This window comes from Coregonus lavaretus, assembly GCF_964263955.1.
Source record: "Coregonus lavaretus genome assembly, chromosome: 13".
Classification (NCBI taxonomy): Eukaryota; Metazoa; Chordata; class Actinopteri; order Salmoniformes; family Salmonidae; genus Coregonus; species Coregonus lavaretus.
The window spans coordinates 25,166,391-25,190,810 of record NC_140000.1 but is presented as its reverse complement, the minus strand read 5'-3'; the positions used below and the strand labels follow the sequence as shown (position 1 = coordinate 25,190,810).

At 42.4% G+C, this 24,420-nt stretch overlaps 4 protein-coding genes across 7 annotated transcripts; 1 reads left to right on the top strand and 3 right to left on the bottom strand.

The window, feature by feature from the left end:
• The first annotated feature begins 2,375 nt into the window (after nt 1-2,375).
• LOC311139440 (sodium channel regulatory subunit beta-1-like) lies at nt 2,376-5,879 on the top strand. The gene is made up of 5 exons (XM_084174317.1): nt 2,376-2,574; nt 2,855-3,092; nt 5,099-5,273; nt 5,504-5,561; nt 5,770-5,879. Exons 1-4 carry the CDS (start codon nt 2,446-2,448, stop codon nt 5,547-5,549), a joined length of 588 nt encoding a protein of 195 aa, XP_084030443.1. The 5' UTR covers nt 2,376-2,445; the 3' UTR covers nt 5,550-5,561; nt 5,770-5,879.
• Nucleotides 5,880-8,405: 2,526 nt separating this feature from the next.
• On the bottom strand, nt 8,406-10,867 carry LOC311139109 (dnaJ homolog subfamily C member 28-like). The gene is made up of 2 exons (XM_084173998.1): nt 10,722-10,867; nt 8,406-10,178 (listed from the first exon to the last, which is right to left on the bottom strand). The coding sequence occupies exon 2, from the start codon at nt 10,147-10,149 to the stop codon at nt 8,977-8,979; it is 1,173 nt and encodes a 390-aa protein (XP_084030124.1). The 5' UTR covers nt 10,150-10,178; nt 10,722-10,867; the 3' UTR covers nt 8,406-8,976.
• Nucleotides 10,868-17,021: 6,154 nt separating this feature from the next.
• LOC311139155 (apoptosis-associated speck-like protein containing a CARD) lies at nt 17,022-18,702 on the bottom strand. The gene is made up of 3 exons (XM_084174046.1): nt 18,308-18,702; nt 17,823-17,891; nt 17,022-17,414 (listed from the first exon to the last, which is right to left on the bottom strand). Exons 1-3 carry the CDS (start codon nt 18,570-18,572, stop codon nt 17,155-17,157), a joined length of 594 nt encoding a protein of 197 aa, XP_084030172.1. The 5' UTR covers nt 18,573-18,702; the 3' UTR covers nt 17,022-17,154.
• A 1,392-nt stretch (nt 18,703-20,094) lies between these two features.
• LOC311140173 (uncharacterized protein) lies at nt 20,095-24,305 on the bottom strand. Of its 4 annotated transcripts, none has more exons than XM_084175117.1 (8): nt 24,190-24,305; nt 23,904-23,985; nt 22,717-22,833; nt 22,473-22,547; nt 22,127-22,327; nt 21,596-21,859; nt 21,220-21,338; nt 20,095-21,079 (listed from the first exon to the last, which is right to left on the bottom strand). In XM_084175117.1, exons 1-8 carry the CDS (start codon nt 24,253-24,255, stop codon nt 20,798-20,800), a joined length of 1,206 nt encoding a protein of 401 aa, XP_084031243.1. In that variant the 5' UTR covers nt 24,256-24,305; the 3' UTR covers nt 20,095-20,797. The 4 variants fall into 4 exon arrangements, with proteins under 4 accessions (XP_084031243.1, XP_084031245.1, XP_084031246.1 ...); XM_084175119.1 differs by having other exon boundaries at nt 22,127-22,243; XM_084175120.1 differs by having other exon boundaries at nt 22,127-22,243; nt 22,717-22,800.
• Between the last annotated feature and the right edge of the window lie 115 nt (nt 24,306-24,420).

Sequence of the window (24,420 nt, the reverse complement as noted above, 5' to 3'; positions counted from 1 at the left end):
TATGGTTATTACATCCCGTTATAAACACCGGGACAGGTCCAGTTCCATTGTGCCAACAACTCAACGAGAATCTGAGTTTATGCCTGCGCAAACCACTTCAGGTCACGGAGAGATGGGTTGCTGAACGATTCCCGTCGCAGAATGGGGAACTAGAAACCCGATCTGGGCTAAAAATAAAAAACACCAGCATGTGTGGTTTGGAATAAAGAGAGGGGAGGTGTGTGTCCTATACAGGAGCAGTGGTGAAAGCAACATAACAAATGGATGCCCCCTTCTACATCAACAGACATCAGTTTTCATACACAACTGTAACTGTATTGATCATGAGTCAATATTTGCTTTAAAGTTGTTTTTCCCAACGTGTTGTCTACCGTCAAGGTCTAAGTATACCTGTGTGTGTGCGCGCGCGTGGTTACATCACATGATAATGTCCTAGACCTCCAGAACATACAAATATGACCTAGACATTCCCTGACAGAGATTAATTGCATCTCTTGTTATTGTGCATATCAAATTACAGAGTACATCGTTAAGCACATTTCATTAACCAGCTGAGATTTCATCACATATCAAAGACATTTGAAAACATGCGAGGTAGACATGTTTACATACAGACAAGGTAAAGAGGTGCTGGATGGCATGTTATTAGATCCTCATAGGCTATCTGCTCCTTGGGTCTTTTCGTCATCATGTTGTCCTTCAGTCATCTGTTTTGTTGACCTTGCTTTCTATTGCAATAGCCTTGTGTTTCCAAGTAATTTGGCATTGAATGAGCTTCAGAATCCTGATAACAGATATCTGATGACATCTGATACATCTTGTTGATGCTGACTCAACACTGCATGTGCATCAGACTGACAGTTGAATACATTTTTGCTTTTGCCAAAGGAGTTATGAGAAATAGAATAGAATCTAATACAATAGAATAGAATAACTTCATTTTCCATCCCACTTCTGACACTAATAGGAAAGGCCAACAATGACAAATACATTCATGGATTGTTTGATATTCTGGAACATTATAGAGTTGTGCATCATGTTTGTCCTACTGTATAAGCAAACTATAGACAGGCACACATTGGAATACACATATGCATGTCTGTATCTTGCTTCATTTGCTTAACAAATTTGACCTTATGTCACATTTCCTTGTCAGTGATAATAAACTGAATACTTATTTGTTTATTTTTTTCTCTCAATTTAGAGTGTGGACAACATGTTTATCAAAATAATTATCCTTCATAACCAAACTGTTATTTGGGCAATGTGCATTACAACTGCAGTTTCATTATTGCCTATAGGGTCCATCTATTCTCAGAGATTAAAACCAGACTGATCATTGACAGACCATTCATTCAAAACCATAGGCCACTGAAAGAATCCAAACAAAGAACAATTTAATTGATTGATAAAATAACAATCGGTTGCTGGTTAAAACAAAGCTTAAATGGTGTGTGCAAAAAACAGCACCATATGGTGTTTAGTTGGGTATGATTTGCATTAGAAAAGTTTGGTTGGCTTGGCTATCATGCAATAGTACATTGATTTCAACTTCTCCTATTTCGCCTTGGCCTGGACGCGCTAAAACTGTTGGACATTCAAGACAGGCATGGATTCACACCGTCTAAAAATAGCATTGCAAAACACGAATTCATACTGTAGAGTGTAGGCTGAAAACTGCATCGGTAGCTTCTGTATTGTTATTATTCGCGTAGCTTGAAGCAAATTAATAGGTAATAAACTCCGATTAATTGATAGAGATCATACATAAACTTCAATCCGTCTTTATCGGAACAGTTATCAATTGGAAATGTCAAACCAACTCTGATTAAGCGGAAATCAGAACTTGCCAGAAGAAGGTAGAACAAGTATTGATTAACAATGGCGAAGTTAACAACATAGCAACCTATTGGAAATTAGTTCACTTCGTTTCATGCAAGAAGAAACTCGTGGGGAGTAAAACAAAAAGAAAAGAAAAAAAAGGTGTATTTCATTCTATTCATTTGCTGGCACGAGTTCTGGAAGAAAAATGATACAACAGTTATTATCGTCACTCCTGGTCTTTGTTCTTCGTGGTAAGTTTTCCCTTACATTTGAGACCAAAAAGATAACATATCCGCCTGCATAAATATTATAAGGCTATGGCCTAATGCAAAAGTCAAGTGTGTACTGTCGTTATAATATGATATGTAGCCTACAAAAATTGCAATATTAGCTTGGTTATTATAATATACATGATTATGATTATCAATACGATGTATTGTTCCTGTTCCTGTTAGTGTTGTTGTTGTTGTTTATAATCCCATTGATCTTGGCGACTGTCTAATTCCTTGCTCTTCTCTCTTCTGACCCCAACTCCCGCTCCTCTTACTCTGCCTCTGGCACCATGATCCCCTGGTTACCCAAGTGCCACATTGTCATGGGGGCTGTGCGGAGGTGGACTCCATGACCGAGGCCGTGGCCGGGGAGAGCTTCCTCATGGGCTGCATCTCCTGTAAGAGGAGAGAGGAGGTCCAGGCCCATGCCACGGTTGACTGGCACTTCAGAGCTACAGGAGAGGAGGAGTACATCCACGTGAGTAGGCCTACTACATACTGACTGGCTGGAAAGTGTATTGTGTATTAATTAGTGTGTATTATGTAAGTATATAATTTTTTGGTAAAGTTTAATGAGACTTGTTAAATGCACTGTAAATAAAATGGACTTGACTACCAAGACAGTAGAAAGGCTAAAAATGACAATATGGAACAAATTGGTATAGAGGAATGCATATGTAATACCATGGTTGAAATATTACATTACTTATACTCTGGTAGTGTATAAACACTGTGTGGGTGTTCTACTTTCTTTTTAGATCTTTCACTATGACCACCCACACCCCAACACCCTCCATGAGGACTTTAATGACCGGCTAGAGTGGCAAGGAACAATGGGGAGTAAGGATGTACAGATAGGAGCCGTCTTCATTCACAACGTCACATTTAACGACACAGGCACCTACCGCTGCACCTTCCAGCGCACCCTCTTCCTCCCATTGGATAATGAATATATCACCGTGGAAAAGGAGGTGGAGCTTACTGTGGTGGCGGAAGGTAATGGGGATCCCTCCCAGTGAACGATGTTTTTTTCTATCTATGGATTTTTAAATCAATCACTCTTTAATGGTCTTTGTTGTGTATAGACAAAGTCCTGAAGTTCTTCCTTCTAGTTTTTCAGTCAGTCTGACCATGCTGTGTATTTAGACTATTTTCGGTCTCTTTTGTCACACACATTTATGTGATGATAGGATGAATCCAAAAATACTGTTAAATATCCACATTTCCTTTTCTTACTTCCTCATCCCTACCAATTTTAAAATGAGGCCCGTTAACCTGCTACTTAAAAGTATTCAGATTCACCTTGAACTCTACAGTGAGGGAAAAAAGTATTTGATCCCCTGCTGATTTTGTACGTTTGCCCACTGACAAAGACATGATCAGTCTATAATTTTAATAGTAGGTTTATTGGAACAGTGAGAGAAAGAATAACAACAACAAAATCCAGAAAAACGCATGTCAAAAATGTTATAAATTGATTTGCATTTTAATGAGGGAAATAAGTATTTGACCCCTCTGCAAAACATGACTTAGTACTTGGTGGCAAAACCCTTGTTGGCAATCACAGAGGTCAGACGTTTCTTGTAGTTGGCCACCAGGTTTGCACACATCTCAGGAGGGATTTTGTTCCACTCCTCTTTGCAGATCTTCTCCAAGTCATTAAGGTTTCAAGGCTGACGTTTGGCAACTCAAACCTTCAGCTCCCTCCACAGATTTCCTATGGGATTAAGGTCTGGAGACTGGCTAGGCCACTCCAGGACCTTAATGTGCTTCTTCTTGAACCACTCCTTTGTTGCCTTGGCCGTGTGTTTTGGGTCATTGTCATGCTGGAATACCCATCCACGACCCATTTTCAATGCCCTGGCTGAGGGAAGGAGGTTCTCACCCAAGATTTGACGGTACATGGCCCCGCCCATCGTCCCTTCAATGCGGTGAAGTTGTCCTGTCCCCTTAGCAGAAAAACACCCCCAAAGCATAATGTTTCCACCTCCATGTTTGACGGTGGGGATGGTGTTCTTGGGGTCATAGGCAGCATTCCTCCTCCTCCAAACACGGCAAGTTGAGTTGATGCCAAAGAGCTTGATTTTGGTCTCATCTGACCACAACACTTTCACCCAGTTCTCCTCTGAATCATTCAGATGTTCATTGGCAAACTTCAGACGGCCCTGAATATGTGCTTTCTTGAGCAGGGGGACCTTGCGGGCGCTGCAGGATTTCAGTCCTTCACGGCGTAGTGTGTTACCAATTGTTTTCTTGGTGACTATGGTCCCAGCTGCCTTGAGATCAATGACAAGATCCTCCCGTGTAGTTCTGGGCTGATTCCTCACCGTTCTCATGATCATTGCAACTCCACGAGGAGAGATCTTGCATGGAGCCCCAGGCCAAGGGAGATTGACAGTTCTTTTGTGTTTCTTCCATTTGCGAATAATCGCACCAACTGTTGTCACCTTCTCACCAAGCTGCTTGGCGATGGTCTTGTAGCCCATTCCAGCCTTGTGTAGGTCTACAATCTTGTCCCTGGCATCCTTGGAGAGCTCTTTGGTCTTGGCCATGGTGGAGAGTTTGGAATCTGATTGATTGATTGCTTCTGTGGACAGGTGTCTTTTATACAGGTAACAAACTGAGATTAGGAGCACTCCCTTTAAGAGTGTGCTCTTAATCTCAGCTCGTTACCTGTATAAAAGACACCTGGGAGCCAGAAATCTTTCTGATTGAGAGGGGGTCAAATACTTATTTCCCTCATTAAAATGCAAATCAATTTATAACATTTTTTACATGCGTTTTTATGGATTTTTTTGTTGTTATTCTGTCTCTCACTCTTCAAATAAACCTACCATAAAAATTATAGACTGATCATTTCTTTGTCAGTGGGCAAACGTACAAAATCAGCAGGGGATCAAATACTTTTTCCCCTCACTGTACATGCGCTCTATAGAAATGAAATGAATGTATACTGTAAAGTACACATGATCTCTGCAAAGCACTCCCTCTGCTCCTCCTAGCCAATCGGGAGCTGTTGTCGGTGGTGTCAGAGATCATGATGTACGTGCTGATCGTGGTGCTGCAGCTGTGGATGATCGTGGTGCTGATCCACTGCTACAAAAAGATCTGGGCTGAACACGAGGCGCGGGACGCCCGCAAAGCCCTGAGGGCCCAAAAACGGGCCCTAATAAACCAGTGAGAGCCAGTCTTATGTATCTGCTAATGTATACTTTATACTGTGCAAATATACATACCATAGAGATTGTACAATTTGTAAACGATGTCTATGGTACATATTCTCCATTCTACTCTATACCAGATACAGTAACTTTTCACTTTCTATGTCTTTACTATTTCTCTCTCATCATTCCTCCGTCTCTTTTCATTCCTGACCATTAACTCAGTCTATCTTTTGACATTTCCAGACCTTTGGACTCAAAGGACAATTGTGATGGAGTGCTTCTGGAGTGACTTGTTGTTACGGTGAGTTTGTTTTGAAATCCTCTCATGATCTTATAGGCTTGATTGTATCGTAGATATGACTGTAGCTCGCTGACTATAGAGAATAAGTTGAATTACTTTCCCTATTCTAAATAAGGGCACATTTCACTGCAATCAAAAGCTTTTTTGCATTGCTATTCGTAAAGCAGATCATCGATCTTAATGTATTTTGTTTGTGTGTTTCTAACAGGTAAACATCAAAGGTGGAGAACTCTGTCACAAGCAACTGTTACCACTACACTACAAGGCTATTACATCTTAGAAATATAATTGGAATGTCTTAGCATAGTGTGTAACACATTTTACAATGTTCTTGATTTACTGTATGAGGTAGTTGCAGCTGGTGTGAGTGGTGATTAGATTGACAGGTGGTGCCGAATAGCCTTTAGCGTGTCAACACAACAGAGAATGTCATCATGTGATAGATCAGCAGTTCGGACAAAGCTCTGATTACAGATGGTTCCACCTGAGCTACATAGAACTCTTTGGCAGGAACAACCGTGCATCTGCAACCATCTTATTATTTGACATGATCAACCTATACTTTGGCTTGCCTAAGCATGTCATGTTTTAGGAATGTAATGAATGTTGAGTTGCAGGTTGAAGTGTTGTGTTAACGTCTAGACCTGCAACTGTATATTTCTTCGTAGTGTTTGTAGGCAGAATTGTAACTGTCATATATGGAGCAAGTCAAAATAAAATAAAATTTGCTCACACACTCGGGCTTGTGTATGAAGGATGGATCTGTCTTGTTTTGATCATTTGCAACAGAGACAGCGGTCCTCTGACACAAACTAATCCAAAACGACCAGCAGGTGGCAAACTCTGCTAACGGAAGAGAATTCAGACCACACAACCTTCATATTTATCGCAGTCGGCAATAGTAAGATATTATCAATAATGATAAGAGGTCACAGAGAAAGATACAATAGGATTATTGGATATTATTTTTGTATAGGCTTACACCAAACATCTAAAGGCATAGTCAAACAATATTTTATCTGGAAATTATGAGATTGTCCCAAGGACTCCTTAGGATCAGATTGCCTGGGGTCTACTCACTGGGATGTGTTTATCATGCAGAATGGAGTATTGACACAATTATATGTTGTACATTTTGTCTGCAATGCTGAGTGTTCGTTCCACTGCTTAGGCCCCTGAAGGTGAGTCTCCAGGTAACATGCACGCACACGCACACACAGACACACACACACAGACACAGACACACATGGAAAGAGCAGTGGGATAGCTAGAAGGACATTTGGAGGTGATTTGTGATTTGCTCCTGTTGTAACTTAATCTTGTCTGAGCAGCCCAGTGGTCTCGCCACTCTCCCTCCTGTCTGAATGCTGCTTTGTTCTACAGCCTAGCTCCATCACAACCACATATGAACACAGACTGACCATACAGATATGACAATACAGACGTGACCACAAACTGACCATACACCTTACAACACTGAAGCATGTTGACCAGGTGATCATAGCTATGGAGACACAACTATAACAGAGTTATTACGACACAGGTTTACCTGTACTGGAGTGTCCGTAACTGAACCACGATATCCTGCAGTCATACGAGTAAACCACACAGCACCACTACTAGACCATGTGGAGGTTCTGACCTTGACCTCTGACATGACATCTATGTCTCATTAAACGTGTTGACATGGATAAGCTCTCTGTGTCTGTCACAGTGTGTGTATGTATGTGTGTGAGGGAGAGAGGGAGAGAGACTGAGCGACAGAGACAGAGCGAGAGAGACAGAGCGAGAGAGAGAAGGCTTGGAGTGGAAGTGTATGTGGAAACAGATTACCTTACAGTTCATACCCCTATGGGATCTGGAGACCTCGAAATCAACGGAGTACTCTATTCAAAAGGTCATCATCATCATCTCCTACCAGCGCCTTTATGAGCAACAATAGCTTGAGCTTCCAAAGGTATTTGCGCTCTTCATTTTATATTTTTCTTCAAAGATTGCAAATTTGTCCTAGACTTGTGTCTCAAATGTGTGACACCAAGTTCTCTCAGGCAGGTCAACAGAAACTGAAGCAGAAGCCATAGGAGCAACCAGAGCTAAAATACTTTTATCCACAGCAAGAGAACAGAGGTGAGGTCCGCAACATTAGTGTGTGTGTGTGTGTGTGTGTGTGTGTGTGTGTGTGTGCGCATGTTGAATTGGCTGTGGTGTGTCTGTGTTAGACTTTCTGCAATGTGTGTTTTTGTGTGTGTCTCGGGCGAGTGTACTGACCAAAGCTCTCCTCCCTCATCAGTTGACAGAGTGGCAGTTCCCTTCCACAACCAGCAGAGGTCAGCAATGCTGCACTTGAACGGCACAGAGCTGCAGACTCTCCTGCTATCCTTCCTACAGCACTGTCTGAATGGCACAGGTTTACTGGGCCCAGTACTCCCTCAGAACTACACTACCCAGCAAGCCGTTCTCCCAGTGGGCGGAGCTATACCTAAGGCTCAAGCTCAGGGATTTGTGTATATTCTACTTATGGTAGGTATGTTTAGTTTCTTCACGTTTGGTATCATGCTGAGCTACATCCGCTCCAAGAAGCTGGAGAGCTCCCATGATCCGTATCACCAGTACATTGCTCACGACTGGACCAAAGGACTCACCCTCCCACGGGCTGTCACACAGGCACTGCATGGGGCAGACACACGTATTGGAGACAACGGGAAGAACCCCATGGTCATCTGCAACCCTGCTGCATTGGAGCTCCCAGGATAGGTTGGGATGGATAGTGAGGAGTTAATAGTCTTGATGTTCTCAATCATAATATAACATATTATAGTCACGATGACAAGTGAGAAAGAGATTGAGTTAGAGTACCTCTTTTATTGTAATGCAATCATAGGCAGAATCTACCGCACACCCATAATCAATTAGTGAAGGTGCTGGAGGCAAAATGCAAATGTATTTGAGTTCAGAGCAGTTTCAGTCAACTGCTCATTCATAATGAACATTGAGTAGGCTATGCTTTCATTCCTTCATTCAGCAAAGAAACAAATACATGTAATTAGAATCACTTAGCTTATAAACGTAGATAAACAGTATTTAATTAGATTGATTATTGTAGTCTGATACCATTACCATTGTGTCCTAAGGTCCAGACACGGACACAGTGTAGCATTATTGTAAAGCACAGTTGAGTTCCAGTAAGGTCAAGTAACAGTGCTGTAGTAGGGCTTATTCTTGTTTTCTGTGTGTTATAACACGCTACTGTAATCAATCTAATGTAGCATAAACACTGCAAATGACATAACAGACAAAGGATTCAACGCCTCTGTCTTATCCTCTTCAAAGTGTGTTGACACCTGTGTAAATGGATTATAAATAAAAGTTTGATTTGAAATATCCTTTATCTCATTTTGCCCTCATGGTCCATTGTTCATTTGAGTAAATTCTGCATCCATGCCAGCAGGCCGCCTTGCCTAGAGTGTTGAGGTGTTTTAATCTTATCTTTCTTCTCCCTTTCTCTTTCTCTTCTCTGCTCCTCCCACTCCCTCACTCTTTCCATCTTCCTCTCCTGTCTGCCTTGAAGGGCTGCTTTCTCTGCACGGTCGATCTCGCGCTCCAAACTGAAGTGGACCATTTGCATGGTGAGCATGGGCGCAATCAGGTTGAAGTTATCCACCGTCTTATTGAGCTTCTTAAGGTCCTCCGCCACCGCCCCACACAGCTGCTGCCACTGAGCATGCTCCCTGGGGGTCATGGGGTCGGCGAGCCGCGCCCGGCCCTGCAGCAGTCTCTCTCGGATCTGCGCAATGTCCTCTCTGATGTCGCGCTGCGTGACAATCCAGGGTGGCTGGTAGCCGTTGTCTATGAGGATGCGGTTGAGGTTGTGGGTCATGGGGTCGGCGTACGGGTTGTGCTCAAACTTGTTGATGGGCTTCCCGGCGCCACTCAGGTTGCGGAAGTCTCCCCGGGACATGGATTCCTGAATGAGGTCTTCCACCAGCCTCTCCACCGCCTGCGTGACCTTGATCTGCCGGCTGCGCTGGCGGACGTCCCTCTCCACTAGCGCCCCCTCGGCTGCAGCCGCCGTCTCGTGCTCCTTCTGGCGGTAGTCAAGGACCTGCTCCACTGCCCGATCCACTCGGAACTGCCGGTATTGGCGCTCACGCTGGCTGGGCGTCCCCGAGCCCACGCCCTCGTAGCTCAGGTAGTGGCGGTGCTGAGGAGCCACGCCTTTCACCTTCTCCTCGTCCTCCTCGTCTTCCATCGAACCCCCGCGGCTCTGAAGCTGGGACTGGTGTGCCAGCACGGCACGGTATGCCTCCTCTACCAGTGCAAACAGCGCCTTGTCTGCCGTAGCAGCGCCCGAGTCTGGATGGTACAGCTTGGCCATGCGTAGGTAGGCTTCTTTCACCTGCGCAGGGCTACTCTCGCCCTCATCCGGAAGCTCAAGCTGTAGCAGCTGGTAGCTCTCCCGAAGGCTGCGGCTCACACGGGGACCTGAACTCAGCGTGCGGAGAAGGAACATGCGGGCCAGGGGGAGCAGTGCGCAGCCATGACAGAAATCCCCACGGTGAATCAACAGCTGCATGGCGTAACTCATCATCTCTGCTGGTGGCACACAGAGGCACACCCCTGCCCAACAGTGACAAGAAACATGATGTTGCTTGTTGTATTTGTTCCCACACTTAATTGTTAGCATAGGGATGCAAATCATTTATTTGAAAAGGTAATAGATGCTTTTGATCCATTGTTTACATTTTGTTGGTAGTGGTCTAGCCTGAAATCCAGAACCCGTTTTGCTAACATGCCCCTCCTTGTACTCCGTGAAATTGCCAAGGATTGGTAAGGAGTGGAATGATAGCAGAAACAGATTGGTGGTACCCAGGCTGGTAGTGGTCCACTATTTGATGGAATTATGCACTTCTTAATTTGACACCTACTGTCACATGCATTAAAGCTACAGCACCTTACCTCACAGACATGTAATCGGTGACTACAGTAACTATGCCCGTGTTATGAAAGAACACCAGTGGCTAGCTGTCATCTTTATTACCCGGACAGCTAGAAGCTAGCTAAGCTAATTCATGCTAGCTGAGCTCCATGGCTTACAGCATCGTTCTTGGCGCGTTTTAGGTAAACACAGTATCTAGCTAACAAGATACTAATTGCACTAACCTTACTCAAATTGATTCGTCCTTCACATTAGTTTCAGACAGTGTTATTTCACACTAGTTTCAGCGTCGGACGACAATCAGGTCGGATCACTTACGTATAATAAGAACGGGTCGGACATGCTTGTTTGTTGCTGTTAGCTAACTCTCCCAATGAATGCAGGGAGTTGTAGTTTTTGCCTAATCCTGTTTGTTTTTTTAGCTACAGATAGACACTGAAGACATAAACTTAATGGGAACAAATGTGGCTTTTGAATATGCTAGCAGTGTATTGCTTTTGTTTTATAATTTTGTATTACGTTTTATTTCAAATACATTGAGTTGACTGTTCAATATTAATTTGTTTTGTTCAAACAAACCATTGTCACACAAGCCTACAAACATAACATTTTGTGCAAGTAGCCTACATTTTTTAAATGGATGATGTGTCCTCCCCCAAAATTAAAAAGACAGTCAGAATTCCTTAGAACTGCATTTCCGACTTGCTAACTGGTAGAACGCAGCACGTGAATAACTACAACCAGTTAGCAAGTCAGAAAATTCAGTTTCCTAGTTCAGACTATCACGTGAACGCTGTATTATCGCATCTGCATCTACAAACAGCCAAATGTGAATGGTAAAAGAAACCAAACAGAAGAGACTGATGCAAACAACAGCCGAAGGAACGAAACGGAAGGACCTACCTGAAAGTGTCCAATAGAAACTCTAATGCGACTAAAAAGTACACTCCTGGGTACCAGTCTGTTTGTGCCGTCGTCATGCCAGTCCTTGCCGCTCCTTGTCATGCGAACAATGACAACTAATTGACAAGACAGAACAAACAGATCTGGGACCAGTCTATCAATGGCTCTGTTAAGCAGACGTTTACATTGAAATGGCCGTATGCTTGTTTATGTTTAAGAAACGACATAGCCAATGCACAGATGTATTGTTCACTCATTCGTATAGGCTACATAACACAATGTTACTTAGTGTATTCTTAAGTTTTTCTACTGTTGCGTAAAAAAAAAGCTAGATGATTAGAATTCACCACACAGTATTTGCTAATGAATTTAATTTATTGCAAACTTAGAAGCCAATTCATTTTTCCAATTTAAGAATATACTGTAAAACAGAGTAAATTATTATCATCATATTTCTGTCCCTTGCTGACTGCAGGAATATCCACCAGAGCTGTTGCCAGATAATTTCATGTTCATTTCTCTACCATAAGCCGCCTCCAACTTAATTTGAGATAATTTGGCAGTACGTCCAACCGGGCTCACAACCGCAGACCACGTGTATGGCGTCGTGTGGGCGTATCAAAGTATCCCATGTTGGCGGTGGAGTTATGGTATGGGCAGGCATAAGCTACGGACACTGAAGACAATTGCATTTTATAGATGGAAATTTCAATGCACAGAAATACCGTGACGAGATCCTGAGGCCCATTGTGAGGCCAATTTTTTAAAGGTATCTGTGAGCAACAGATGCATAACTGTATTCCCAGTCATGTGAAATTCATAGATCAGGGCCTAATGAATTTATTTCAATCGACTGATTTCCTCATATGAACTGTAACTCAGGAAAATCATTGAAATTGTTGCATGTTGCGTTTATATTTTTGTTCAGTATAGAATAGGGAATCTGATCAGCTCTATGTTACATTTCTATTTGCATAATTCTATATCTGAACATTTCACCTCAACTGAATTCAACCCAGTTAGGGCCGGCTTAATGCAGGGGCTTTCCAGGGCCCAGGGCCAAGGGCATTGGACCGTGGGGGGCCCAAGAGGTACCAAAAAACTAAAATAATATGGATTCAATTTTATCACAAGCACATCCAGGTAACTGCCAAAATAAAGGAAACACCAACATAAAGTGTCTTAGAAGGGTGTTGGGCCACCACGAGCTGCCAGAACAGCTTTAATGCTCACTGGCGTAGATTCGACAAGTGGACCTAAACCATGCCAGGAAAATGCACCCCACACCATAACATATACTTTGTATCGCTCATTTACTCAAGTGTTTCCTTTATTTTATAATATGGCAGTTGCCAGTTGCCTAAAGTCGGGACACCCCTTAAAATTCGTGGATTCGGCTATTTCAGCCACACCTGTTGCTGACAGATGTATTAAATCAAGCACACAGCCATGCAATCTCCATAGACAAACATTGGCAGTAGAATAGCCTTACTGAAGAGTTCAGTGACTTTCAATGTGGCACTGTCATAGGATGCCACGTTTCCAACAAGTCAGTTCGTAAAATTTCTGCCCTGCTAGCGCTGCCCCGGTCAACTGTAAGTGCAGTTTTTGTGAAGTGAAAACGTCTAGGAGCAACAACAGCTCAGCCGCGAATTGGTAGGCCACACAAGCTCACAGAACGGGACCGCCGGGTGTTGAAGCACGTAGATTATAAAACTCGGTTGCAACGCTAACTACCAAGTTCCAAACTGCCTCTGGAAGCAATGTCAGCACAATAACTGTTTATCGGGAGCTTCATGAAATGGGTTTCCATGGCTTAGCAGCCGCACACAAGCCTAAGATCACTATGCGCAATGCCAAGCGTCGGCTGGAGTGGTGTAAAGCTCGCCGCCACTGGACTCTGGAGCAGTGGAAACGCTTTCTCTGGAGAGATGAATCACGCTTCACCATCTTGCAGTCCGAAGGACGAATCTGGGTTTGGTTGATGCCAGGAGAACTCTACCTGCCCGAATGTATAGTGCCAACTGTAAAGTTTGTTGGAGGAGGAATTTTGGTCTTGGGCTGTTTTTCACAGTTCGTGAAAGGCCCCTTAGTTCCATTGAAGGAACATTTTAACACTACAGCATACAATGACATTCTAGACGATTCTGTGTTTCCAACTTTCTGGCAACAGTTTGGGGAAGGCTCTTTCCTGTTTCAGCGTGACAATGCCCTCGTGCACAAAGAGAGGTCCTGTCACGCCCTGGCTCTGGGACTCTGTTATGTTGAGCCAGGGTGTGTAGTTTCTATGTATTTGTGTTCTAGGTTCTTTATCTAGCTCATGTGTTTCTGTGTTGGCCGGGGTGGTTCTCAATCAGAGGCAATGAGTGTCAGCTGTTGCTTGTTGTCTCTGATTGGGAACCATACTTAGGCAACCTGTTTTCCACAGTGTTTTGTGGGATCTTGTTCCGTGTATGGTTTGTGTCTGTTACTAAGGACTTCACGTATCGTTTTGTTGTTTTGTTCGTTGTGGTACTCTAAATAAAAAAGTATGTTCGCATATCACGCTGCGCATTGGTCCACTGTGTTCGACGATCGTGACAGGTCCATACAGAAATTGTTTGTCGAGATCGGTGTGAAAGAACTTGACTGGCCTGCACAGAGCCCTGACCTCAACCCCATCGAACACCTTTGGGATGAATTGGAACGCCGACTGCGAACCAGGCCTAATCGCCCAACATCAGTGCTCGACCTCACTAATGCTCTTGTGGCTGAATGGATGCAAGTCCCCGCAGCAATGTTTCAAAATCTAGTGGAAAGAATTCCCAGAAAAGTTGAAGCTGTTGTAGCAGCAAAGGGGGGACCAACTCCATATCAATGCCCATGATTTTGGAATGAGATGTTCGACGAGCAGGTGTCCACATACCTTTGGTCATGTAGTGTACAAAACATTAGGAATACCTGCTCTTTCCATGACATAGACTGACCAGGTGAATCCAGGTGAAAGCTATGATCCCTTATTGATGTCACCTGTTAAATCCACTTCAATCAGTGTAGATGAAGGGGAGACAGGTTAAATAATGTTTTTTAAGCCTTGAGACAATTGAGACATGGATTGTGTATGTGTGCCATTCAGAGGGTGAATGGGCAAGACAAAATATTTAAGTGCCTTTGAACGGGGTATGGTAGTAGGTGCCAGGCATACCGGTTTGAGTGTGTCAAGAACTGCAACGCTGCTGGGTTTTTCACGCTCAACAGTTTCCCGTGTGTATCAAGAATGGTCCACCACCCAAAAGACATTCAGCCAACTTGACACAACTATGGGAAACATTGAAGTCAACATGGGCCAGCATCCCTGTGGAACGCTTTGAACACCTTGTAGAGTCCATGCCCCGATGAATTGAGGCTGTTCTGAGGGCAAAAGGGGGTGCAACTCAATATTAAGAAGGTGTTCCTAATGTTTTGTACACTCAGTGTATATTGTAGGCCTATATATTGCCTCCTAATGTTGTACAATCTGTGTCGCGATAAAAAAACAAAGTCCCGATTTCTTAATCCGGCCCTGCCCCCACAGCAAGACGCATGCTTCACTGGACTCTTCACTGGTGATGATACTGGTGCCCCCAGGCCTGCTAGGATGACTCTGTACCCGTGAGTAAAATGTTCAGGCTGGCCAGGACCTCATGTGCCGTCTTTCCCAGCATCCCCTGCACATCACAGACGAAGCGGTAGACGTAGTGCTTGCCCGTCGTTTTGTGGATGATGTTCTTGTGGTAGTAGTAACGCAGGCCGCGGCTCAGCTTCTCGTATTTCATCTTGGGCTTGTTCTTACACTGGCCCCAGCGCTTGGCCACATGGATCAAACATTGTCATTTAAATGAATTTCCCATCAAACTAGCTAATTTCTCATTTTTGAACTGCGCATGTGCATGCCGTCAAATCAAAGGCACTCCTTTGATATACAGTTGTTTTTGATGAAAACGTGTCAGTTTGTCATTTTCACAAGGTTGGAGTAAGAACATGTTCAGCTACTTAAGACATGGGCTCGAATCTACATAGGTTGTGCCTTTAGAAATCGAGAAAATGAACAACTAAGGTAGACTGTTTTACTCTCATTGACTTCCCAAACCCCTGTATGGTCTGTTGGGTCTGCTTTGTGAAGCATTCCAGGAAGTATCGCCATGTTGGGCCCCTGGGTTTAGAAACTCTGTGGTAGTAGTAGTAGCTACCTTCTGAGTTGCATGTGTCATCTCACAGTCAGGAACAGGGAAGGCTTCAACTCGACTGTTTGTTAGTAGGCCTATAGAGGCAGATGTCAGCAGCAGAACACATTTCAATCATAGGTAAACAGACTAGTTAGATTGTTTCAACAGCGTAGCTAGCTAGCTAACTAGCTGATTTAGCCTACATTATCTAGTTACATTAGCATTGATCAGCTGATATCCCATCCCTCTTTGCTCTCTCTTTGAGCAGTAGGCATGTCCAGCATAGCCACCATTATTACATAGAAGAAACCTAAGCGTCTGTTGAATAAAATAAAATGTTAACTTAATCTGCCGAATGTCCATGGGTTTTCTTCAACATTTTGGACAAAATATCCACAGGAAAGTATTATTAAACAGACTTCAAAACGCGGGTCTCTGTGTGTGGCAATCAAGATTTGTTTGCTCATCCCCTAAGGCACGTGCACAAGTTGGAAGTGCATGCACCCAATGCATGCATACTAACCGAAGTCTTGCAGGTGTTTACATGGTTTTGTGCATGTGCCAGGTGATAAAAATCTTAATGGCAGTACCAGCGCTCTAAAAAGTTGAGTAAATAATGCTTTCCTGTGGAAACTATCGGCAGAGTAACAATCACAGTAACAATCACATTCGTGACAGATGAGGGACGTTTAGGTTTTCTTCTATGTAATAATGCATGGCTATGCTAGACAGACAATGGAAAGCATTGCCACATCGGGACTATTGCTATAAGCCTGCTTACAGTGGGATGAGTGGGATTTTGCAGAAAATAAAGGCCTATGCTAAAATATATATATACACAAGTAATTTTTCCAACAATTGTTTACAGACAGATTATTTCATTTATAATTCACTGTATCACAATTCCAGCTGTTTAAATACACAGTCAACTTAGTGTATGTAAACTTCTGACCCACTGGAATTGTGATACAGTGAATTATAAGTTAAATAATCTGTCTGTAAACAATTGTTGGAAAATTGTTGTCATGCACAAAGTAGATGTCCTAACCGACTTGCCAAAACTATAGTTTGTTAACAAGAAATTTGTGGAGTGGTTGAAAAACGAGTTTTAATGACTCCAACCTAAGTGTATGTAAACCTCCAACTTCAACTGTATATATACTAATATATATATATATATATATATATATATATATATATATATATATATATATATATATATATATATATATATATAGCTAAATTAGCATGAGATAATAAGATATGGGGCTTTTTTCACTTTGCGCACCTGCCACTCCAAAGGTCTGTGCACGGCCCTGCATAACACAATGTTACTTCATGTATTTGTATGTTTTCTATTGTTGAGTTCAAAACAGCTAGCTGGTAAGAATTCACAACTGAGTATTTGTTCATGAAAAGAAAAAACTGCAGTCAATAGAAAATTCTGTCATTTATTGCAAACTTTGGAGACAATTCATTTTTCCAATTTAAGAATATACTGTAAAACAGAGTAAATTATTATCATCACATTTTTGTCCCTTGCCTTTAAAAAAATCTCAAATGGCCATTATTACCCCTTCAGGTCAATGATTAGGAATCGCTCCAGATCTATCAGGATATCTAAGAATATATCTTTGCCTTTGGGCCCACATCCTTTCAAAGGGCCATCGAAGAGCTCCCTCATCTTTTTCTGGTTGGTTTTTTCCGCCCTCACGTCACTGTAGGCATTTGCGGTGATGATTTCCTTCTCCAGGAGTCTATCCAAGATGGGTTCCACCTGGCTCACTCTGTTGATCAGGGCCGTCCGGTGAAGATCCACAAAGTGTTGATCTGAGGTAGAGATAGAACATGGCTTAGGACTTTTGGAGGTGATGGAATGCAAAGCATACATCATGTATTTGATAGGGGCCTATATCTCTACACGCCTCCTTTAATGTTGCTTGTTTCTGTGTGTGCGTGCATGTGTGTAGGGTGTGCAAATTGGAGGATAGGCGTGATGCACTTTTTCTAATTCAGACAGGATTAACTAGGCTATGGGGAGTGAAAAACGCTGTTGAAGATTCTAGAGGGCAGCAGTTGCACCTACAGTACGTTGGAAAATAAATGAAAAGGAAGGACTTTTGTGATTGTTCATCAAGGTAAAATACTTTACCATTATTAATTACAGTAAAATATAAATTTTAATAACATAGGCCTATTTGAGACATTAGACTATATAACACCTGGTTTAGTGTTTACCTTTGGTCGTGTTCTTTGGTCCATGTGCACTTGCCATTGCAGCACCCGATGTTACGCAAGATCCTTGAGCTGTAAAATAGGCTTCATGAGACACCATCAATCGAATAAAAATATGAATAGTAGGCCTAAAGATGAATCAAAATCAGCAAGCAATCGAAATGTGTGTTTATTGCATAATGTATTATGCTTATTTTGAGTTGCAAATGGAATATATGCTACTGTATGCTATCATTCAGCCCAGATGAGCAAAATAGAATGCACTCATAAGTGAAAGTAAAACTGTCAACTTCCTTATAGTTTTCCTTCCATTCGTTATGGACATTTCAATGCAATTTATTTTGGCCCTAAAGTTTTGGCCCTACCGTTTTCTAGCCGACTTTTGCGTTAACTTTAGTGGTTTTTAAACCTGTCAAAGATATGAAATTAAATATATATTTTATTTTTTAAATGTCCAATGGACGTGCCTCCTACTTTATTCGACTTACATTTCTTGAATTCTATCAGTTCCTCTGCGACATTCTGGCAGTTAATTGCACCCAAGACCTCTATAGCCACATTCAGAGCCCCGTCTTCAGTGAAGGTACGGGTTAGAAGGTCTACCAAATCCACTTGGTCCGCGTTCTCAACAATGCCCTTGCGAAGTTTTGGTTCCTGCTTGCGGTCACAGAGTTTACGTCTGAACCTCTTCAATTCATCCTCTCCCAAGTCATCAAGGACACTAATTAATGTATCGCCAATGGTTTTCGACATATTTTATGCCAAACGGTAATTTAGACTAGGGTTTGTGAGATTAGGCTACGTGTTTTCTATTCTATGTTGTCTATAGGATACTGAATGTCTTCTCTCCAAGATAGGCTACTCCATCGCACCGTCGCACGTCATAGGCCTCGTCATTGGTCCATCAGCACTCCAGGACAAACAGAATAACCTAATCCCCACTACATTTGACAGAAATGTCATTTAGAATTTATCATAACGAATTCATTATTTATTATCATATTATTTTTATATATTTGAGATTGCTATTTTCTATATATAGGCCGTTATACCTTTTTTAATAATACGCTACAGAAAATGGAAAGGTAGATAAATATTTATATAAAAGTAGATCCAAACGTTGTTCAACAGCATAAAATTGAAGGATACTAGGCTACTGTATCACTTGGTAATACAAGTGTAACACTAGCGACATGTTCAGTAGCCAAACGGTGTCGAACGTTGCAGATAGAAATGCCATGAATAGAGCTGACGTGATTCCTGTTTTACATGTCAGAGAGGCATGTTGTTCTACATAACATATTTCTATCTGAACGTTCCAAAATGTTGCGTCCTACTAAACACACCCCAGTATAATACCCAGCAACACGTCAGGGGGCTGTTTAGGAGGGTGCAACATCACAGACTGCTCCGATTGAGAATATATTATTGTCTATTATGTACACTGAATAAAATATAAACACAACATGTAAAGTGTTGGTCCCATGTTTCATAAGCTGAAATAAAAGATCGCAGAAATGTTCCATACGCACAAAAAGCTTATTTATCTCAAATGTTGTGCACTCATTTGTTGACATCCCTGTTAGTGAGCATTTCTCCTTTGCCAAGATAATCCATCCACCTGACAGGTGTGGCATGGACGTGCCTCCTACTTTATTCGACTTACATTTCTGGAAATCCGTCAGTTCCTCTGTGACATCCTGGCAGTCAATTGCCCCCAAGACCTCTATAGCCACATCCAAAGTCCCGGGTTCAATGAAGTTGCGGATCAGACAAAATCAAGTCCAGTATGTCCGCTTTTTCAACCCTGCCCTTGCGAATTGGTGGCCCCTGCTCCTGCTTGGGGTCACAGACTTTACGGTTGAACCTCTTCAATTCAACCTCTCCCAAGTCATCAAGGACACCAATTCATGTATCGCCGACAGTTTTCTGCATTCTTTATGCCAAACTGTAACTTTTACTAGGTTTTGTGAGATTAGGCTACATGTCTTCTATTCTATGTTTTCTATAGGCTACTGGCTGTCTTCTCTTCGAGATACTGTATATACATTCGCATGTCATAGGCCAAGGGGCGGTCCATCCGCACACTCAAAATAACCTAATCCATTACATTTTTACAGAAATGTCATTTAGAATTTATCTTCACAAATGTATTATTTTATTATATTATTTGTATATATTTTAGCCTGCTCATTTTTATTTATTTTTTATTTTATTGCCTATAGGCCTTATACCTTTCGATATAATACAGAACATTTAAAATATTACTTTTTTTCTACTTATGTACAGTTTATTTACAATCATTTTACAAACAACATTGTTCCCTAAATCATGTAAATCACACACATTATATTCAACAGAACAAGCATTGTCCCTCTTCGCTTTATTTTGTCAGCAATAAAAGAGGTAGATATGTAAGGGTATAAAAACAAACAGATCCTCATAGCCAAAGTTAATGTCAAACATTGTTCAACAGCATGTGTGGTAAGCAGGGGCGTCATGAACCCATTATTTTAGAGGGGGCACGAAGTACTTGAGGATGGAGGGGGGCTGTTAATCACTATCCATGTCATTACCATAAAGAGCATCAGTATTGGAGACAGCTCGGCTTACAGTTTCATTGAGCGCTTATTCTGTTGATGTTAATAAGTCATGTGGTTTATAGGAGGTAAGTCATACACTAAAACCAAATCAAATTGAAGGCTACTACAGAATTTTTTTATTCTGATTTTTCAGGCGGTGGTGCACCCCTACTTCCCGCAGCTATGGCTAGAACTGTATCACTTGGTAATAAAAGTGTTACACCAAACGTTGTCTAACACCGCACATAGAAATGCCATGAATAGAGCCGACTTGATTCCTTTTCTACATGTCAAAGAGGTATGTTTGTTCTACATAGCATATTTCTAGTGATGTAGCAATAACAGTATCAAGAGCCAATAGCACCAATAAGAACCAGTGCTGCTGGTACACTCCCCCTACTGCGACGCCCATGCTTCGCTGGACTCTGGTGATGATACTGGTGCCCCCTGGCCTTGCCAGGATGACTCTGTACCCGTGGGTAAAATGTTCAGGCTGGCCAGGACCTCATGTGCCGTCTTTCCCAGCATCCCTTGCACATCGCATACGAAGCGGTAGACGTAGCGCTTGCCTGTCGTTTTGTGGATGATGTTCTTGTGGTAGTAGTAACGCAGGCCGCGGCTCAGCTTCTCGTAGTTCATCTTGGGCTTGTTCTTACACTGGCCCCAACGCTTGGCCACCTGGATCAAACACAAAGGGGGTGGTTGTTAAAAAAGAACCACAAACGCCTGATAGCATATTTCCATTGCTCAATCCTATGCTGGTTTCCAACTCCTACTACGAGTGGTTAAAATCTCTCACAATCAGTAGAGAAACTCACCTCTGCTGGGTCTGACATCTTAAACTCCCAGCCGTCTCCTGTCCAGCAGATGAAGGTACAGCAGGCGGAGTCTAAAAGCAGCTCCAGTAAGAACTGCCACAATTGGATGGGCCCTGACCCTGAATAGAGAGAAAAGACGCATTAAAAATTCTGAATTGTATTATCTTTAGCCCTAGACTGGATACATTTTTTTTTTTTTGCCTGCTACTTTAAGATATACTATGAACTTGTTTCTATTTAAAAGAAGACACAGTAATGACAAAAGCACATTCTAGAGCAAACACACAATCAGGCTCCAATATATACACACTACCCATGCTCACACACACTTGTATAACAGCAGTAATGATAAGTCATGATAAGAGACTAGTCTCACCTGGATAAGCTGACATTCCCATCACTTGTCCTCCTTCCCTCTCCGGTCTTTGGGAGTGTGTACTTTTGCGTTTGGCCACACGGTGGCAGTACTGCTCTGAGGGCTGCTGTGGTCCAGGGATTGAGGAACAAGATGGAGGGTGGTGAGGAGGCGGCAGGGGTACGCCATAGCTGGGAGAGGGGTAGTCCGGCCAGAAGGAGGGGGACCTCTTCTGTGCTTCTGAGTCGTACAGTTTTCCACCTGAGTGGCTTTGCTCAGCTTCACCTATGGAAGAGGAGGAGGAGTTAGACATTGCATATATTATCCAAGTAATCATAGCCTATGGATTTCTCTGTGTGGTTCTTTTTATAAATTAAATAAATGAAGGAGAGCTGGTTATAACAAACAGCTTGAAAAAGTATATGAATCAGACGTTACACAGCCTACAAAAAAAACAGGCAATATGTTTTTAAACACAAATAGGCCTAATGGTCATGCATTGGTTAATTCCATTTTTTTTGCATTATGTCTCAAATGTGTGGTTCTTCCTACCGAGGTGGTCCAGGCTGACAGTGCTGGGGGTCCCTCTGTGGCTCGTTCCTTTTCCAGCGAGGAAGGAGTTGCTGGTGCTGGCATCCTCCATGCCTGGGCTGAACTGTCCACTCTGGGCTGGGGAACACAGGGGTACAAGGCTGTGGTAAGTCTGGGTGGAATCCTGGAACCCCACTTGACACTGGTCCAAAGTCAGCCCATCTAATAATAGATCGAGCAAAAAAAAAGGAATGAACAATCATGAACAATATTCATTCATTTCTAATACTACAACAGGTGTTGATAATAGAATCATTCTCAAAATGATAGAAACATATGGATTGGAGAATAGGCAACTGACACTCACCACTTGGGTATGACGCCCAACAGTTAAACTCTGGGTATGAATCCAGGTTGAACAGGACAGAGTCACTGGAGGTTACTGTAAAAAAGAATGAAAGACGTCAAAAATAAATACACGTGAGCAACATTGGAAGTTAGTCAATGGTCATTGACAGGCCTATCTAGTGATTTTTTCCCCAGAATGCTTATCAGAGTGGTCTAATAAAGTGGTTGTTAAAGAGTCTTTATAACAGTCTTTATATGTGTACCTTTGTTGTCGTACGGAAGTGGATTCTTCTGCGGCTCTCCGTAACTCTCTGGATACTGCTGCTGCTGCCCAGGTCTTTTACCGTCTAATAGAAAAGACAGGTCTTCATCACTGTAGTCTGGATTCACAGAGATGGAAGAGAAGGATAGGCATAAGTCAAAAGGCATAAAGATCTAAATAGAACTCAAAATGGAATAGAAATACAATATGTTTAGAATGTAATAGGTTTTAATGATACGAAGGGGTTACAAGCTTATCTCTAAAGACTGTCTAACTTATAGAAGGGATAATATGTTACGGTCTACTACTATTACTCCTCATTCTTATTTATGTTTAATAATAGTAATAATAATACATTAATATATCTATTCAACAACTATTCTGCAGCACCCAGAACAAAATCTCAACCGTACCCATTTTAGTTGAATGGAGGGAGAAGGGGAAACAGAGGGAAAGAGGAGGAAACACCAGAGGAGGGAGTGTGACAGAGTAGTGATGAAGGGGGAGGAGAGGGGCTCTAAATCTGTTGGAGAAGGAAGTCTGGAGGAAAGGATTAGGGAAAGAGAGAGGGAGGGTCTTTAACCCGACCACTCCGTCTCGCTCTACCTCTCTCAGTCAGACTGACATTCCTACAAACAGTGTATGGACAAACACCCCAGCACCCCTTTTCCTGACGCAGCCCTCGGTTGGGTAGAAGAAGCAGATGTCAAGGTCTCATTTTGAGTTCCTGACAGGGCTGACGAGATACTAACTCTGCAAAACATTTCCTTTGTCCTTCAACTACTACACAGAGCTACAGGAAACATAGCTCAAAATCTTATCATAGTTAAATGACTAGTGACTCCTCAGGCACTGCATCTCAGTGCTTGAGGCGTCACTACAGACCCCCTGGTTCGATTACAGGCTGTATCACAACCGGCCGTGATTGGGAGTCCCATAGGGCGGCGCACAATTGGCCCAGGTCGTCCGGGTTTGGCCGGTGTAGGCCGTCATTGTAAATCAGAATTTGTTCTTAACTGACTTGCCTAGTTAAATAAAGGTAAAATAAAAAAATAACTAATAAAGTTGATGATTAATCATAATTCAAGTGGCGTTGGTGGCAGTTATTTGGTTTGGGGTGTAATTAAATCTGAACTGATACATTGACCAGTGTTAATCAATAAGTTATCCAATGAGAACATGACTTACCATATGATGCAAAGTCAAAACCAGCAGGGACTTCCTGTGTCCTGAAGTCTTCCATAAAATATCCAGCTTGGTACATCTCCATCTGTGTGGAAAAATTGGAATACATATGTCATAACCATTTTATTGTGGAACATATTTTTCATACAATTATACAGCTTTGGTTGATATGTATAATCGGATACTTTAAAATGGTCTCTGAAGATGTAAATATAATATAATGCATTTTAAGTGTTCGTGCAGGCTGCATACATAAACAAACTTAAAATCGCAGGAGGCAAAATCCTACCTTTATTTTAGAGTCTTTGGTGTCTATGTTTCTCTCGTTGGATTTCAGGATGGTATCCCAGTACATCTTTGACGGGAACAGTTGTGTCCACTTGGAGTTCAGAGTTACAATTGTGTTGTCTCCCTCTGCCCGGCCCAGTCCCGTTATAAAGCAGCGGATCTTGGAGGGGCGTGCCTGCTCCCCGGCGCAAAGGAATGTGTCCTCTTGCTTCGTGACTCCCCGGTCCCAAAA